The sequence below is a fragment of the Pectinophora gossypiella genome, chromosome 27 (genome assembly GCF_024362695.1).
Source record: "Pectinophora gossypiella chromosome 27, ilPecGoss1.1, whole genome shotgun sequence".
Lineage (NCBI taxonomy): Eukaryota > Metazoa > Arthropoda > Insecta > Lepidoptera > Gelechiidae > Pectinophora > Pectinophora gossypiella.
The window spans coordinates 470554-489043 of NC_065430.1; the positions used below are offsets into that span (position 1 = coordinate 470554).

Sequence of the window (18490 nt, forward strand, 5' to 3'; positions counted from 1 at the left end):
AACGAAGGAAAATCTACAGCGCCATCTATTTTGTTTTTGAGGAACTTAGCCTGATTAGTCCCTCATAGGGTATTTCGGTCGAATCAAATAGGCAGCTCGCTGATATGCAACCTACGGTCACGAGCATTAATATGTATACACTTTGGTACCATGTCACATTAACTTTTTTGACAAATTGAACTGTAAGTCTCACTAAATGTCAAATATGTTAGTGCGACAGAGTCCTAAAGTGGGTACATTATATTGCTCATGACTGTACATGATGTGTGCTGTCAACTTTATTCTGTCGGATTATTGGTTTATGTAAAATTTTGAGGGTTGTCAATTCTGCCTAAAATTGACGTGTGTAACGTGTGTTCCATACATTTTATGTCTGCCAAACATCCCTTTCCTTTTCGGCGGATAACAAAATGACGAGTATAACATAAAATAAAATTATGACTTCAACCCACACAAACACATACATACACAAACTAAAATATATATATTGATTTTCCACTTCCATAAATAAATACATGTAATTACAATATATATCAATCATATTACCCATGCATATACTCATTAACTAATCAGCAGCACCTAGAAACTATTTGCACCGACACTGAACCACTGACATTCACAACGCAGGTCGCCTAGTGTGAATGTCAGGGAACTTAATTATATAGGTTGTTGTTCACAAGCTTGTTTGTATGTAAGATTAATTTAAGTTTTTAATGGGTGAATATTAAAATGTCAAGCATGAAAAAGGATGCAAAAGGATCCGAAAGGATGTCGGAACCCAATTTTTCACGAAAAAATAATATGAAAGTTCGCCACCAAACTTGGCACATTTTGATTTTCACCCAAATACTTTGTAAAGCTTCTATATTATTATAATAAAATTATTATTATTATTTGTCTGCAGGAATCGGGGCCATTACACCACAAAAAATAAAACTAAAAAACGTTTTAGTAATCCATTTATTACAATAATATTATCTAAAATAACTTAGTCCTAACATTTGTGAAAGCATTAGGCATTTAATGTGTATATCGATCGCTTATAACGATGTACTTTCAATATTTCAAAAACACCTCCACCAACCCGCAGTGGAGCAGTGTGGGGAAAGCTCCGTACCCCCTCCGGTTGATTGAGGGGAGGCCTGTGCCCAGCAGTGGGACGTATATAGGCTGGTTATGTTGTTATATATTAAACATAAGGTTTTGAAGCCTCATTCAAACAGCGTTCATCTTGCGATGGATGAACCCCTATTGGCTACTTGACACTTTTCGGATAAATATTTAAAAAATTACAATTGCTTATTTTGTAGTAATAATAGAAAAAAAAAACACATTTCTCTTCAATTATTTTAAATTTCGCGCGATAACGGTTGGTCACATGACATTTCGCCCAGTGACAACACAGTTCACCAAACAAAGAAACTGTCAAACAGTATGACTTCAAACCTGACAGCTTTTGTTTATTTTGCGAAATGTGACGTCACACGAAGTTCCATCATGGCCGCCCGTGTTTCGGGTCTTGTAATACACAGATAAAAAAAGGCATCTTGTTTTGTAAAAATATAACATTTAAAAATGACCTCAATAAAAAAGAACTATTGGATAATTATCGTCAAATGATAAACTACCATATGCGACATATTTAATATTGTTTCTTCTTCTATCGTGTGGATCTTGAGGTGGATTACCAAGTCCATAAACCCACCAGGGTAATCACTGAGCCGCCGCCATAGGCCCCTGACATGACTCACCCCTGAGGGACTTTCCAAACGGCGTGCCTCAAACACACGATAGATGGTGTTAAGTTTTTTCTTCGTTTAAAAAAATATGAAAATGTTATTTCGGATATTTACTAACTGTCAAATAGCCAATTGGGATATAGTCGCCAGCTTACGTTACATCATTATAAGCGATTGACCCTCAGAACAATAACTAAAGCATAGAAGGAAGGCTAAAATAGCAACATAACTCTATAATTCTGCTCTACTTTATCTTACGGAACCGGCGTAATGTTAGACAAAGACGCATATACAAAAATTGTTTCGTAATTTCGTAGGTTGTCACAAGTTTTTCATTGCCTAGTGTTGGGTTTCACTTTAGTAATATGTCGATAAAATTAAATTTACTTACAATTAATGTCGATAATTTTTTTTACAAGATTTTTTTTGTAGGACGCAATTATCTTCTTCTTGATGAAAGGAGACTCTGTCTCTGATAGGTAGTATCTAACCATTTTTGGATTATATTGTCTGGTTTATATTAGTTTGGAGCTGCAGCTCACATTCAGGAAGGAAAGAAAATAGCCAACTGTTATCGTTTCATCGGTAAGTATTTTGTAATATTCGAATTTATTTATGATGTCATCCGCCGTGCACTGGTGTTGATCGACGTGCCGTGCAAATTGGAACCGCCGGGTCTAAGCCGCACAGACGGTAAGAGGCCCGATGGGCTCACGCTCATACCCTAGGAGAGGGGGCGTGCTTTATTGTGGGACGCGACCTGCGCTTGCAGGTTTGCAGCAGCGCACCTCAGGGCCGGCTGCCGATTGGGCCGCTAGCCAAAAACTGGCGAAATATGGGAATTTAACGCGGACCCACATTTTTGTCCCTTTTGCCGTCGAGACTTCGGGTGTGTGGTGCTCGGCCGTAATTACCATTTCACCTGTCTGATCTATAATGTTCAATGTAGGAATAGCATCGTCTCGAAGACGTTTCCACTTCGAATTAGGAACACACATAAATGATTCCGCAGTAAAATGTTTCGAGCAAATACGGCTGTACTTATTTGGAATCCAATTTCGTCTATTAATGCGAATTATCCATTCTTTCTCTTTGTTATCGTCTACAGGAAATCTAAAAATTAAAAGTATCGATAATTTTAGTATATCACTATGGACAATCAACATAACCTCAAATCAATTCCGTATTCATCGATGAAACGTATAATATAATGGATATCTCAAATATTGTATGCTACAAATCTATTCAGCAAAACATATTACTTTCCTAAAATTGTTCAGCAGTTCACATTTCACTAGAAAATTACAAAAAACTTACCGATGAAACGACAGAAGTTGTTGGCTATTTTCTTTTCTTCCTGAATGTGAGCTGCAGCCCCATACCACACAAGACATAATGTCACAGAGTCGAGACACTCAATTATTTGATATAAATAAAAGTTTCTTTCCATTTATTTGGAAAAATATTGTTAAATTATCACTTAAAACAATCTGAACACAAGACACTCATAAACAAAGTTCACGCGACCGTGTCAAATAATTCGGTGTGACAACCTCGGAAAAAATTAAGCAAAGAGCGAATCATTTGTCCTTTTCTCACTCATAGTTTGTGTCGTAAGCTAGAAGAGAGCCGGTTTATAGTTTCTGAATTCTTATTTTAGCCTTCCTTCTATGCTTTAGTTATTGTTCTGAGGATTGACCAAATCAATAGTGTTACTAGCGTGTCGAAACTGGGCTTATCCCATCCCGAGGTAATACTTGAAAATAAAATTCTCGCCATTTTGACGAGAAAACATATATTTTTGTTGCACCAGCAAACAAATTATGAAGTTTATACATTGTTTTAAGTTTACGCGGTTATTATCATAATTAAAGCACATAATAACGGGTTCTTACCGCGTTTAAATGGGGATATGAGACTCCCGATATTTCGACACTGTTTGTCGTAGTGAGTTTGGTGCGAGTTCAGATGGTTCCGAACATTCCGATATCAAAAACATAAACAAGCGGCAAAGAAAGAGGGTAGACAGATATGTCTGCCCTTAGAAAATTATGGATCTACCTACTCCACTCCAATCTCATCAGTCATCCCGTGATCATGGCACTTTCAACAGTGTCGAAATATCGGGAGTCTCATATCCCCATTTAAACGCGTTAAGAACCCGTTATTATGTGTTTTAATTAAAATTATGAAGTTATTCGAAAGTTGACTGATAACATGCGCAAAATGGTAAAAAGTTTTCACGGTCATTTTGTCGATAGACGCTAATATGTGAACCCAAATACGTCATGTCCTGTCAAAATGCGAACAAATTCACGTGCCACGCGTTATATCAGGTGAATACAATGCCGGACTTTCCAATCCACGTTCCCCAAACACACGATAGATGGCGTTGTTCACTTTTAACGTGATATTTTTCCTATTTTCTCATTGCTGGGGTACATCATCACCAGCCCATTAACGTCCCCACTGCTGGGGCACGGGCCCTATGGATGGATAGGGAGATCGGGCCTTAAACCACCACGCGGGCCCAGTGCGGATTGATGGTTATTAACGACTGCTAATGCAGCCGGGACCAACGGCTTAACGTGCACAAAGCACGGAGGAGCTCGAGATGAAAACTTTTTTTTTGTGGTCACCCATCCTATGACCGGCCTTTGCGAAAGTTGCTTAACTTCAACAATCGCAGACCGAGCGCGTTAACCGCTGCGCCACCGAGCTCCTCACTACATACATAATCATTTATTATGCTGGGGTACATAATTATTCAAAAATGTAATGTAATGGCAGAAGCATACATAAAACTAATTGTTGCTTGATATTTGGATCACATTATGTATAGAATGATGTTGCTACCTATATTGCTTTTCTTTATTTTGATCAGAATAATAATGGGTGGAAGTTGTAATTGTACCTTGGTGTAATAAAAAGGGTCATCATTTATACCGAAAAACGATAACATACATACATACATACATAAACTCACGCCCGTAATCCCTAATGGGGTGGGCAGAGCCACAAGTAATCAAAGACAACTTGCAGCCACTGTTGATACGATACGAAAAACGATAAAAGATGCATATTATATTATATACAAAAAAGGTTATTATAAAGTTAGTGATTATTTAGAAGATATGAATGCATGGGATTAACTGTCTGAGAACTGATATTAGGCAGCTAAATTACTCAATTGTATATCAATATTTTATGTTTATTTTTTGAAGAACGTCTAGGACCCTGTGCCGAGGTTTTTCTTGCAGCTTCTTTCCCCCGGCTATACAGGTTGTGAGAAGCTGCAGTAGTTTTAGGCGGATGAGACGTTCGTTATGTAAAATTGACGATTCAAAGTGTAACTATGTTACCTACTGAATGAAGATATTTTTGAATTTGAATGTATGTTATCCGTGAAATTAGAAGTTTGAACGTAGAAAAAACTTAACAACTCCATCTATCGTGTGTTTGGGGAACGCCGATTGGAATGTACCTCATTGGGATACATTCGAGAACTTATGTAGTATTTATGTTAATTTTGAGGGTGACATTCACCGAGTAACTTATTTACCCACTTATGTCGACAAAATTAATTTGAATTTTCAGTCACCGCTTCAACATTCCGTTATGGTCACCCTCGATAAAAGTTGCGGTATATAAATATAAGAGTATATCTATAGAAAGTTATCCCATTCGCGGGCGGCCCATGCCCCGGCCGGGCATACCGCCCATCTGCGGCGGCGCTTCGCCCTTCGCATTCTTGATTGTCTCGTCGATTGACACGATCTGAAACAATACACACATGGTTAGTTATGCTTCTTCTTCTGTCGTGTGGGTTGTAAAGTAAACATGGCGTGAGCGCTCAGCGCTCCCCATTTGTCCGGACAAGTAGTAGGGCAAACCGACCTCATCAACCCTACTACTAGTAATTTCGTGTTTTTACGTTTAGTAAAAGTTTGATTTGACTAGTTTGAAACTAGCCTATTTTAATCGTCAATCACAACATAACAAATACTTTATTGCACAAACAGGAAAAAACAAAAAACAAAACAAAATAGAATTAGTACAATAAGCGGCCTTATTGCTAAGTAGCAATCTCTTCCAGGCAACCTTAAAGTATAGGAGATATTGAATATTATGTAATATAGCGGGATAGTGCAGCATGGGAATACTTGTACGTATAAAAATAAATACACTTTCGACTACATAAACTACATAATAAATCAATCCAATCTATAAATATCATCACGTTGCGCTTGCGCATGTTAGCCCTACTGGTCGGTCGATTTGCAGTATATGAGCAGTACCTGCGCGGCAGCCTCGCAAGCGGCGGTGACTGCGTTGATCTTGACGATGGCGGGCTCCCACACGCACGACTCGAAGTTGTCTCCAATATCCTCCTTCACTATATCAATGCCATACCACTTGTCACCTGCAATAAGTAATAAATTGAGGGTAAAAACTACAAGCTCAAATGTAGGCAGCAGCACCGTTGAGTGTTCCTAGATTTTGACAGTTCTCCATACTGTCCAGTTAAAGTTCGTGATAAATTGCTATAAAATGTGGAGCAAAGTGGAGTGTATGCCGTCTGAAGGATGAGTTACGAAAAAGAAAAGGCAGTTTTGATTGAAAATAAGTTTTCTTCTTTCCGATCTTTAGGGAATAAATATAACACTATGATATTGCATTTAAACGTTGCGCAAAGGGTTATAGTGGAAAAATACAACCAAAACAATATGTTTGTTTACTCAAATTGTATGGGGAACTGTCAAAATTTAAGAACACAACAGTAGCGACACCTGACGAGAGGAATAGGCAGTTTTAATTTTCATTCAATTAATGTATTCAAGTATGGAATTTCATCTAAATCCAGCTAGTTCCGCCTATACATTACAGATGGCGCTTGTCGTACAAAGCAAATAGCCTAGAACGCGCTAACGAAATATCATACCGGCCGATCCGATGTTACGTTGGAAAATGTATATATGCGTCGCTCTGTGAAAACTTTGTTAGCGCGTTCTAGGAAGTCTTCGTTGTGTGATCAGCGCCATCTGTGTTGTGCGGGCGGAACTAGCTGGTCAACTAGTTAGGTCTATCGCAGTATCAATGAATCAATAATACTTTAACAATAATTATTAATACTTATAGTGCTACTACTTACTTTTTATTTTTAATATTTTTTTTTTGCTTTTTTTTTGTCTTTACGTTTTTTGGTGCAGTATGTAGTCATGAGCAATATAATGTACCCACTTTAGGACTCTGTCGCACTAACATATTTGACATTTAGTGAGACTTACAGTTCAATTTGTCAAAAAAGTTAATGTGACATGGTACCTTCTTCTATCGTGTGGGTTGTGAGGTGGATTACCAACCTCATCAACCCTGGTGTCAGGGTTACTATTGAGCCACCAAAGGCCCCTGACGTGGCTCATGTAACGACTACTTACTTACATCAGTAAGTAGTAACCGGGACCAACGGCTTAACGTGCCTTCCGAAGCGCGGATCATCTTACTTTTTGGACAATCAGGTGATCAGCCTGTAATGTGCTAACCAAACTAGGGATCACAAAGTGATTTTTGTGATACGTCCCCATCGGGATTCGAACCCGGGACCAAAGTGTATACATATTAGTGCTCGTGGCCGTGCGTGTGACGTGCGCATTACCCTGGTGGTGCCGCTGGCGCAGCTTGTTGAGCAGCGTGGTGGCGTCGAGCCCCGCGTTGTCGGCCAGCTGGCGCGGGATGGCCTCGAAGGCGCGCGCGGCGGCCGCCAGCAGCAGCTGCTCCTTGCCGGCCACGGCCTTGGAGTGCTCGCGCAGGTGCCGCGACAGCTCCATGTCGATGGCGCCGCCGCCTGCGCACACCATAAATAACATGTTTTTAATCAAAAAAACAACTCTTAATACCATACGTATTAACAAAAAAAAATTCGTAGCTACGTAAGCGCCTAGTTACTGATTATTTAGAAGATATGAATGCATGGGATTAACTGTCTTATTTATTTTTAAAGAACGTCTAGGGCCCTGTGCCGAGGTTTTTCTTGCAGCTTCTTTTCCCCGGCTATACAGGTTGTGAGAAGCTGCAGTAGTTTTAGGCGGATGAGACGTTCGTTATGTAAAAACTGACGATTCAAAGTTAAACTATGTTACCTACTGCATAAAGATGTCATATTTGAATTTGCGACGAAAAATCAACTCAGAATCATGGTCTGAATCATCCCCCACAGTATTCGTTACGGTGTCACTAACACCCTTTATATAAGCTGTTTATGTTTCATTTATGGAGTATAGCCCTCTATGGATGTGAAACTTGGACACTGACACAGAAGGACAGAGAGAGACTCGAGGCCTTTGAAATGTGGTGTTGGAGGAGGATGGAAAGAATAAGTTGGACAGAAAGGGTTACAAATGAGGAAGTGCTAGTAAGAGTAAGGGAAAAGAGACAAATACTGAGAATTATTGAGGACAGAAGAGGCAAGATGATTGGACACCTAATAAGACACGACGAATTCATTAAAAACATCATAGAAGGAAAGCTAGAAGGAAAGAGAGGAAGGGGAAGACCAAGAAGAGCTTACATGGAACAGATTAAAGAAAAGGGTAACGTCGCGTCTTATAGGGAAGTCAAGGAATTGGCCTTTGATACACTGGAATGGAAAATGCTACACCGACAAGAGCGTGGCTCTTAAATTGATGATGATGATGTTTCATTTATGTTTATATTTGCAGTGTATATTTTTGAATAAACCAATAAAAAAATTAAACTATACCCGCGACGACGGCGTCGTTCTTGATGGTCCTGCGCACGATCATGATGGCGTCGTGCAGCGAGCGCTCCGTCTCCTCGAGGAACTGCTCGGCGCCGCCGCGCAGGATCATCGTGCACGTCTTCGCCGCTGGACACCCTGCAACGGAACATTGGCGTGATTTAACAAGAAACCTAAAACATCGCTAAAACAAATAATGGTGCTAATTCCTGTAGACACCACCTAATTTTATTGTAAATTAAGTCTGTCATTTTCTTATCCGCCGTAAAGGAAACTGAAACTGAAGGAATATATATTGGAATAAATAATGAATGTAGTTAAGTTTAGCAAGTTAAGTGTGTGTCATCATCATCAGCCCATTAGCGTCCCCACTGCTGGGGCACGGGCCTTCCCTATGGATGGATAGGGAGATCGGGCCTTAAACCACCACGCGGGCCCAGTGCGGATTGGTGGTTATTAACGACTGCTAATGCAGCCGGGACCAACGGCTTAACGTGCCTTACGAAGCACGGAGGAGCTCGAGATGAAAACTTTTTTTTTGTGGTCACCCATCCTATGACCGGCCTTTGCGAAAGTTGCTTAACTCCAACAATCGCAGACCGAGCGCGTTTACCGCTGCGCCACCGAGCTCCTCAAGTGTAGTATAAGTCAATTTATAGTATTTTAGTGGGTGGAGGGTAGTTGTTGTAAATGCTGGTACTTAAATAAAATTAGGGAATCAGCGCGACGCGTACAAACTACGGTTGTTGTTTGGCGATAGTATTAAAGTGTATGTAATTTTGTTTATAAATAATATAATCAACAGGCATAAAATTTATGGAAAACACATCAATTTTAAGCACAAATCTAAAACAACCGTCTAAAAAATTTTACATTGGCCAATAACCCGACAGAATCATGTTGACAGCACACGTCAATCAGTTTGTATATGTATACCAGCGAGATACCTTTTTGATTCGCCTGAGTTATCCATTCATTTACTCATTCTTCCTCAAATTAAGAGCTGTCAATTATCCGTCCCTTCCCTTTTCGGCGGACAAGAAAATGATCTACCTACTCCACTCCAATCTCATCAGTCATCCCGTGATCATGGCACTTGCAACAGTGTCGAAATATCGGGAGTCCCATATCCCTGATTTAAACGCGGTAAGAACCCGTTATTATGTGTTTTAATTATCATTCGAATATGCCGAATACCAAATATGCCGAATTAGTATTACATGTTACAATTTTCATAACTAAAAATGATGACCCAATGCTAAATACTGACCACCAACAAACTGTACCTACCATTTTTAAAACGAATAAATGAATCGTGAATTAGTACTGACAGTTACAAAAAAAAGGATAAATATTCAGTGTAAATATCCTTTGTAATTCAAAGCAAATAGATTATACAAACAAACAAACTATAATATTAAAAACATACTTATTCAAGATACATTATAGTAATATACAATGCAATGTACACGTCGTGTGTGTGTCAAGGTCAGTCTGTGTGCGTGTGTGAAGGTGAGTGGGTGCGTCGGTATGCCTGTGAGCAAGCGATACAATAATAAAAAAAAAAAAAATGTGTAATGTGTGTGTGTGTGTGTGTGTGTGTGTGTGTGTGTGTGTGTGTGTGTGTAATGTGTAAATAGTGTGTGTGTGTGTGTGTGTGTGTGTAATGTGTAAATAGTGTGTGTGTGTGTGTGTGTGTGTGTGTGTGTGTGTTAATGTGTGTATGTATATGAGCAGCCTCAATGGTCTAGTAGCTGCAGTAGTTTTAGCCGGATGAGACGTTCAAAAAAATTGACGATTCAATAACTATGTTACCTACTCTCTCTTTATTTAAGAGCTGCGCTCTTGTCGGTGGAGTAATCGCCATTACTCCATAGATAGGGCGTGTAGAACGGTGGTTGCTCCAATCGCCTTCCGTTCCGCAGTACACCGACCAATTTCTCAATCGGTGATGTTCTAGCTAGAGCCCTACCAGAATCCATATCCTCGGCCTCCAACCAGTACTGATACCGCTGCTGCCCGGCATCAGGGGTGCGCTTTTGAAGTAGCGGCGCCTACTCGCTACGTCACAAGATCGACATAGAACCCAAGTAGCATTTTATAGGTTAGCCCGTCCCACCAACCCGCAGTGGAGCAGCTTTTGTTTGAGGGGAGGTCTGTGCCCAGAAGTGGGACGTAGTAAGGCTGTTTATGTAGTTTATGTATGTATATGTGTGTGTGTGTGTGTGTTTAAGGATCTAAATCAATCTAAATTAAAATTACTAATCTGAAATGTATGGAAGGTTCCAGAAATGACATATCGCTTGCGCTACGATAGCCAAATAAACTACAAATTGTATACTTTCAAGTCTTACCATCTGGAGCCTCTCCTTTATCGTACCCTGATGAGGAAGGGAATGTGAGGATTAGGTTCGGGACAGCTCATCATCACTAATTCGGTATGTACAGTCATGAGCAATATATGTAGGACTCTGTCGCACTAACACATTTGACATTTAGTGAGACTTACAGTTCAATTTGTCAAAAAAGTTAATGTGACATGGTACCAAAGTGTATACATAATAATGTGTGACCGTAAGTTAATTTTGAAGGTACTTTTTTTGCTTTTCATGCAGTATTTATTTTTGTACAATTGTGTAAATCACGTCTCCTAAAATAGGCTGAATCATGGCATAAGAAAACAAAGTATGCTCAAAAGTGGCAGCTAACATTTCAACAGAGTTAACAACAATAATTACATTGCAAGTTACTTATATGTAAACAAGAGTAATTGTTACCCTAATTATAGGTGACAACGGTATGCAAAGTTATTGTCAACTTCCTACTGAATGGGTATAACGGGTAGGCGGTCGGGTAGGGGGGGGGGGGGGGGGTTGTTAAGAGGGGGTTTAGTCTGGGTAGGCACTCCGGCAAAATTTTCCTGTACCCAAAGGTTGCCTGGAAGAAATTGCTGCATGAGCAATAAGGCCGCCTGTTGTGCATTTCTGCATATATTTAGTCCTTGTCTCTGTATTTTGTGTCCATTGTGCACAATAAAGTATTTTATCTATCTATCGGGGGGTAGGAATGAGGGGGGGGGGGGGGGGTTGTTAGGGATGAGGGGGTAAGAGGGGGGTTTATCATATCATATTTTATCATACAATTTCAGAAATAGATCCGCTCACCAGTGAAGATGTACCGCGCGCCCCCGACCTGCCTCTCGGTGAAGTGCTTGCAGTGTCCCAGCGCCGAGGGTTTCATGTACCGCACCGAGGTGATCGGGTAAGGTGGGGCAGGGGGGAAGGGGGTGGGGTTAGGGGGGGTTAGGGGGGGACATAGGGTAAAATTTTACCAATTTCAGAAATGGATCCGCTCACCAGTGAAGATGTTGTACCGCTCGCCTCCGACCTGCCTCTCGGTGAAGTGCTTGCAGTGCCCCAGCGCCGCGGGCTTCATGTCCCGCACCGAGGTGAGCACGGCGCCCCCGCAGGCGCGCTGCGTGCGCCGCAGGTCCTCCTCCGGCACGCGGCCCGCGCAGAACATGTCTCTGTGGGGAGGACGGGTCATTGTACCAACATAACGGCCTCTGTAGTCCGGTGGTTGAGCGTTGGACGGTTGAACGGTGGGGACATAGTTCCCTCAATCAGCGCTTATGGCTATCGACCCACTAGGGTCGATTAATTCTTTCAAATATTTTTCCTCTCAGACGACGCCCTGAGCGGAGGTTCGCGCCCAACTGGGCAACCTCAGGCCTGTTGTCTTAAACGTTGTACCGGGTGAGAGCCTTCAGCGCTCCCCATTTGTCCGGCCAAGTAGTTAATGCCATCTGCGGCAAATCTACAATAAGTTAGGTCAAAAAAGAAGGTGGGGACTAATCGCAAAAATCACTTTGTGGTCCCTAGTTTGGTTACGACATTACAGGCTGATCACCAGATTGTCCGAAAATAAGATGATCCGTGCTTCGGAAGGCACGTTAAGCGGTTGGTCCCGGTTACTAATTACTGATGTAAGTAAGTAGTCGTTACATGAGCCATGTCAGGGGCCTTTGGCGGCTCAATAGTAACCCTGACACCAGGGTTGATGGGGTTGGTAATTCACCTCACAACCCACACGATAGAAGAAGAATTAACCTATAGGATATCCGATATTAAAAAAACATCGTGTGTTATTATTATTATTATAAACGAAGAAAAAACTTAACAACGCCATCTATCGTGTTTTTGGGGAACGCCGATTGTACCTCATTATGAAAATAGGAGGAGCTCGGTGGCGCAGCGGTAAACGCGCTCGGTCTGCGATTGTTGAAGTTAAGCAACTTTCGCAAAGGCCGGTCATAAGATGGGTGACCACAGAAACAAAAAAGTTTTCATCTCGAGCTCCTCCGTGCTTCGGAAGGCACGTTAAGCCGTTGGTCCCGGCTGCATTAGCAGTCGTTAATAACCACCAATCCGCACTGGGCCCGCGTGGTGGTTTAAGGCCCGATCTCCCTATCCATCCATAGGGAAGGCCCGCGCCCCAGCAGTGGGGACGTTAATGGGCTGGTGATGATGATGATGAAAATAGGTTACGAACCTGTCGGCAAAGTACTGGGTGGCGACGTCGCCAATGGGCAGTTTGCTGAGCACCACGTTAGCGCCGCTGGCGTGAAGCGTAGCCAACTTCTCGTACAGGATCTGCCACTCCGCGTCCACCACCTTCTGGTACTCCTTTACGTTGTCCACGCGCACCTGGGGGCAAGAGAGAGCAAGGGATGAACGAGGGGGAGATTTGGGGGGTGAACGAGGGTGAAATTGGGGGAGATTCATACTCGTGTTGTCTGTCAACTGTGATCAGGAATTGGATCCGTTGTTTTTAATCATTATCGTAAAATTAACAATACTGCTACTTGGAGCGATTTGATTTACATTCTAACAGTGAGTACCAACTTCAGCATTCTAACAGAGATCAGTGAGTACCAACCTCAGCATTCTAACACAGATCTAGAGTACCAACCTCAGCATTCTAACACAGATCTAGAGTACCAACCTCAGCATTCTAACACAGATCTAGAGTACCAACCTCAGCATTCTAACATAGACCAGTGAGTACCAACTTCAGTATTCTAACATCAGTAAGTACCAACTTCAGCATTCTAACACAGATCAGCACCAGAGTGTGATCTATTTGTGAGTGAGTGGACGTATGTGTCAGAGTCTGAGGTCCTGTGATGATGAAGGATGTGTGAAATATGTTTTTATAAAATTCAAAATTCAAAAATATCTTTATTCAGTAGGTAACATAGTTACACTTTGAATCGTCAATTTTACATAACGAACGTCTCATCCGCCTAAAACTACTGCAGCTTCTCACAACCTGTATAGCCGGGGGAAAAAAGCTGCAAGAAAAACCTCGGCACAGGGCCCTAGACGTTCTTTAAAAAAATTAAAATAAACATAAAATATTGGTATACAATTGAGTAACTTAGCTGCCTAATATCAGTTCTCAGACAGTTAATCCCATGCATTCATATCTTCTAAATAATCACTAACTTTATAATAACCTTTTTTGTGAAGTTTTTGTTTAACTACTGTCTTAAAATATAATGTTTACTGTTTAAGTATACATAGACAACAGAATCTCTCAGGTCCTCTCCTGTTCAAGCTGATATATTGTTGAAAAGTAATGTTACTGCTTGCACTGAATTATTTGATTTTAAACGCGTTGATCCGAGTAGTATTGTTAAAGTATTCAAACAGCTGAAACTTAAAACCTCGAAAGATTTATGGGGATTGTCTGTCAAATTGATGAGCTCTATTATTGATATCTTAGCACCATATCTAGCTTACATTTTTAATATGAGTGTTGAAAATGGCACTTTTCCAATTTTAATGAAAATCAGTAAAGTTATACCTCTTTTTAAATCGGGCACAAAATCAGACCCACGAATTATAGACCGGTTTCTATTCTACCAGTACTTAGTAAAATTTTCGAGAAAATTATTCTCGACCAACTGCTATGTCATTTTAATTTAAATAACTTACTTCACAGCCAGCAGTTTGGTTTTACTAAGGGTCGGTCTACAACAGACGCGAGTGTCACATTTGTTCGACACATTTTCGATGCTTGGGAGGAGTCGCAGAATGCCGTAGGAGTATTCTGTGACTTGTCTAAGGCGTTCGACTGCGTGGATCACGAGACCTTGCTTTTGAAATTGAGGCACTATGGACTAAATAATGGAGCTCTCAGTTTGTTAAATTCGTATCTAGGTGATAGGATACAAAAGGTACAAATCAATAGTACGACTTCTTCGGGCTCTCATGTTCAAATGGGAGTTCCTCAAGGATCCATTTTGGGGCCGTTTCTTTTTTTAGTGTACATAAATGATTTACCTTATGTAGTACAGAACCAAGCTGACATTGTACTGTTCGCGGATGACACTTCTCTTATATTTAAAATCGATAGAAAGTTAGAGGAACTTGACGAAGCAAACAGCGCTGTGTCGCAGGTTCTAAGCTGGTTTACAGTAAATAACCTAGTTCTAAATGCTAAGAAAACGAAGTGTATTAAATTTGTTCTACCAAACGTAAAGAAAGTAAATAATAACATCAAAATTAACGACGAGAATTTAGATTTTGTTGAACACACCGTTTTCTTAGGAATTACTGTAGATTCAAAACTTCAATGGGGCCCACATATTGTATCACTAGCGGGCAAGCTAAGTTCAGCAGCATATGCCGTCAGAAGGATCCGACAACTCACAGATGTACCCACTGCTAGACTTGTCTACTTCAGCTACTTCCACAGCATAATGTCTTACGGTATTTTATTATGGGGTCGAGCCGCTGATGTAGAAACTATTTTCATCATTCAAAAAAGGGCAATTCGCGCTATTTATAATCTGCGTTGTCGGGACTCTTTAAGGGAGCTGTTTAAAGAAATAAATATACTGACGGTCGCAAGTCAATATATTTATGAAAACATTATTTATGTGCGTAAAAACGTATCTCTCCTTCCGAGAAACTGTGAAAGGCATACTTACAATACAAGGAATAAAAATATAATTGTTGTTCAAAATTCTAGATTAAGTAAATTAAATTCATCTTTTTTGGGGTTATGTATACGTTTTTACAATAAAATACCAGATAATATTTTAAATTTGTCAGAGAATAAATTTAAAGCTCACGTGAAGCTTACTTTATGTAAAAAAGCTTATTATAAGATTAATGATTACCTAAATGATAAACATGTCTGGTATTAAATGTGTTCCTCTAGTTATTAAATAACTTGTAATGTACCCTCATTGATTTAAAAGATGTGTTGCTGTTGCAGTTTCTTGTCATTTCTTCTCCTCAGCCATAACACCTTGCGAAATGACGTAAATTCAAAATGTTACATTGACCTTCAACAAGTTTATCCATGATAATTACGTTGAATAAATGATTCTGATTCTGATAGTTAAGTTCTGTTACATTTTGATTATATTATTATGAAAGTTTCACGGTGCATTGGCGCTTCTGCACTGTAATGTCGTGAAATTAAAATAAATAAAATGTAAAATCCGTGAGTACCAACCTCAGCATTCTAACACAGATCAGTGAATAATAATCTCAGCAGCGAATACCAACTGCAGCATTCTAATACAGTAGTGAGTACCAACTTTAGCAGTGAGTAGCAACTTTACCACCCTAAGAATTCTAACTTACAGAGTACCAACCTCAGCATTATCCCTCTCGGCCTTGAGTTCGAGCTCGATGTTGAGCAGCGCGATCTTGCAGTCGTCGTAGCTCTTCGGCTGCATCTCGAAGCCGGCGTACGAGAACGTCTTCTTGAACGCCACACCGGCCACCAGGAAGGAGTCCTCCAGCGCGCCGCCTGACACTTTCTTGATGCCTATAAATTGATATCATAATAATTATCTGCGGCAAATCTACAATAAGTCACGTCAAAAAAAGACGTAATTATATCATTTTATTTCATTTATTTTTGCGTACATGCACATTTTACATAAAGTTCTTAAAAAAATATTACAACATTAAGTCATTGTACATGCACCCTTTTATAGGGCGTTGCAAAGGAGTCATGCTTGATATTATACAATAATAATCTAATAACTCTGAATACAATAATAATCAAATAACTGAAATAAAAATGAGGCCTATGCCCAGCAGTGGGCGTCATACGGCTGATGATGATGAACTGAAATAAAATGACCATGACATAATTTTATCACGTTGCGCAAGTTACGCATTGATTAAAGATATTTTTGAATTAGCATGCATAAGTCCTCGCTCGTAAGCCCTAACGGAGTGGGCAGAGCCACAAGTCATACTCGCCTAATTGGAGATGTAACGCCTCATTTCTACTATCATGATCCACACGAACATTCAGTAATTGGATCCGTTTGTTTTAATCATTGGCATCATCATCAACATCACTTTTGCCTATCCATAGTTGAAAAATAAACCAAATAATGGTGCTAATTCCTGTAAATACCATCTAATTTTATTTTAAGTTATATCTGTCATTTTCTTATCCGCCGAAAAGGAAAGGGACGGGTAATCGACAAGCATAAAATTTATGGAACACACGTCAATTTTAAGCACAAATCTAAACCAACCGTCTAAAAATTTTACGTCAGTCAATAACCTTTTGGTTTGGGTATAAAGGATGACCCTTATTATTACACCAAGGTACAATTACAACTTGCATGGTTGTTCAGAATTGTACTATATTTCGCCTGGCAACATTACAAACATAACTTTGAAAATAACTTTTTTGAGAATTTAGTTTTGGAACGTCTCTCTCTTGCTTTCGTGTCGTTATAGAGGTCAGACGTGTGACCCGCGAATAATTTTTGAATCTTTCAAATCATTGTCGTAATTGCCGAACATATTCCTAGTGCAACAGTGCCTTTAGATTGGGAAGACAATCCATCGCTCGAGTGTTTTGCCACAGTTGTAGGTAACTCGGTAATCTGAGGTAAGTCGGCGAGCTGAAGGTACTGCAGGGGCCTCCCTGGCTGTTGGTTCTCGAGCCTGCGTATGTCACAGCAGGTCATCTAGGTGAGTCTTTCTCTTTTAAATGCATTTTTCTCGTCTATTGTCGTATTTTGTATGTTGCACTTTCGTATCAATTTTTTACCCAAATTTAGTATATCGCAATTTTCCCAATACAGTCCACTTTTAATATTCAATGGTACTGACCAATCATATCCAGAGGCAGCAGCGGGGCGTCCAGGGACAGCACGGCGTCCACCACCATCTTGGAGAAGTGCCCCTTCTGCTGGTGGATCAGCTTGGATGACATCGCGGTCACAGCACACTTCTGGAGCAAATCTCTGAGGATGGAGAATAATCATCATCTCCAGTTTCTCACAGGATCCACTAACCTAACCTGAAGATTTGGCAGGTCCAGTTTCTGCAGCGGTTCTGATTCCAGTACACACTGTCTAAGTTTTTTTTTTTAATAAGATGATCCGTGCTTTGGAAGGCTATGTAACAGTCTAATTCCTGATGTAATTATTATTTTATTTAATGTTTTATTATATAAGCTGTTGGTGTACTTTTTTTATAAATAAACTAGCTTTTGCCAGCGACTTCGTCCGCGTGGCGTGTTATAAAAGAGAGATCTTTGTGTGTGTGGGAGTGCATGTCAAATTTCAAGCATCTATCTTACGCGGTTTCGATTTTTTCATACAAATGTTTTTTCCCGCTAACTCCCGTTTCCGTAGGAATTTTGCAATATCCTGTTGCAACTAAGCTTTAAGTTAAGTAAGGTACCTGCATACCAAATTTCAATCGTCTAACTTAAGCGGAGCTCGGTGGAAAATTTTTCATACAAAAGGATTTTCCCGCTAATTCCCGTTCCCGTGGGAATTCTGGGAATTCCTTTCTTAGTGCACCTCTACGGTACCTAAGCTACGTCCCTTCCAAATTTCAAGTACCTACGTTTAGCCGTTTAGGCTGTGCATTGATATGTCAGTCAGTCAGTTTCTCCTTTTATGTATTTAGAAGATAAAATACTAAGGAATTTGTGT

The 18490-nt window shown here is 40.3% G+C and overlaps 1 protein-coding gene across 4 annotated transcripts in view; it reads right to left on the bottom strand.

The window, feature by feature from the left end:
* The window catches only part of LOC126378776 (T-complex protein 1 subunit eta), a 299946-nt gene that overhangs the window by 275537 nt on the left and 5919 nt on the right, over positions 1-18490 (bottom strand). For 3 of the 4 annotated variants that reach the window (XR_007568136.1, XR_007568137.1, XR_007568135.1), the window contains exons 7-14: positions 17658-17791; positions 16169-16344; positions 13048-13202; positions 11853-12022; positions 8500-8634; positions 7396-7584; positions 6038-6162; positions 5102-5516 (exon numbers count right to left, since the gene is read on the bottom strand). Coding sequence is in view for 1 of the 4 variants with exons in the window: in XM_050027168.1 (XP_049883125.1) it covers positions 5415-5516; positions 6038-6162; positions 7396-7584; positions 8500-8634; positions 11853-12022; positions 13048-13202; positions 16169-16344; positions 17658-17791 (1186 nt within the window). In the remaining 3 variants the exon portion in view is untranslated. Of the gene's footprint in view, positions 1-1319; positions 5517-6037; positions 6163-7395; positions 7585-8499; positions 8635-11852; positions 12023-13047; positions 13203-16168; positions 16345-17657; positions 17792-18490 lie in introns of those variants that run through there. The other variant, XM_050027168.1, reaches the window with a different exon arrangement.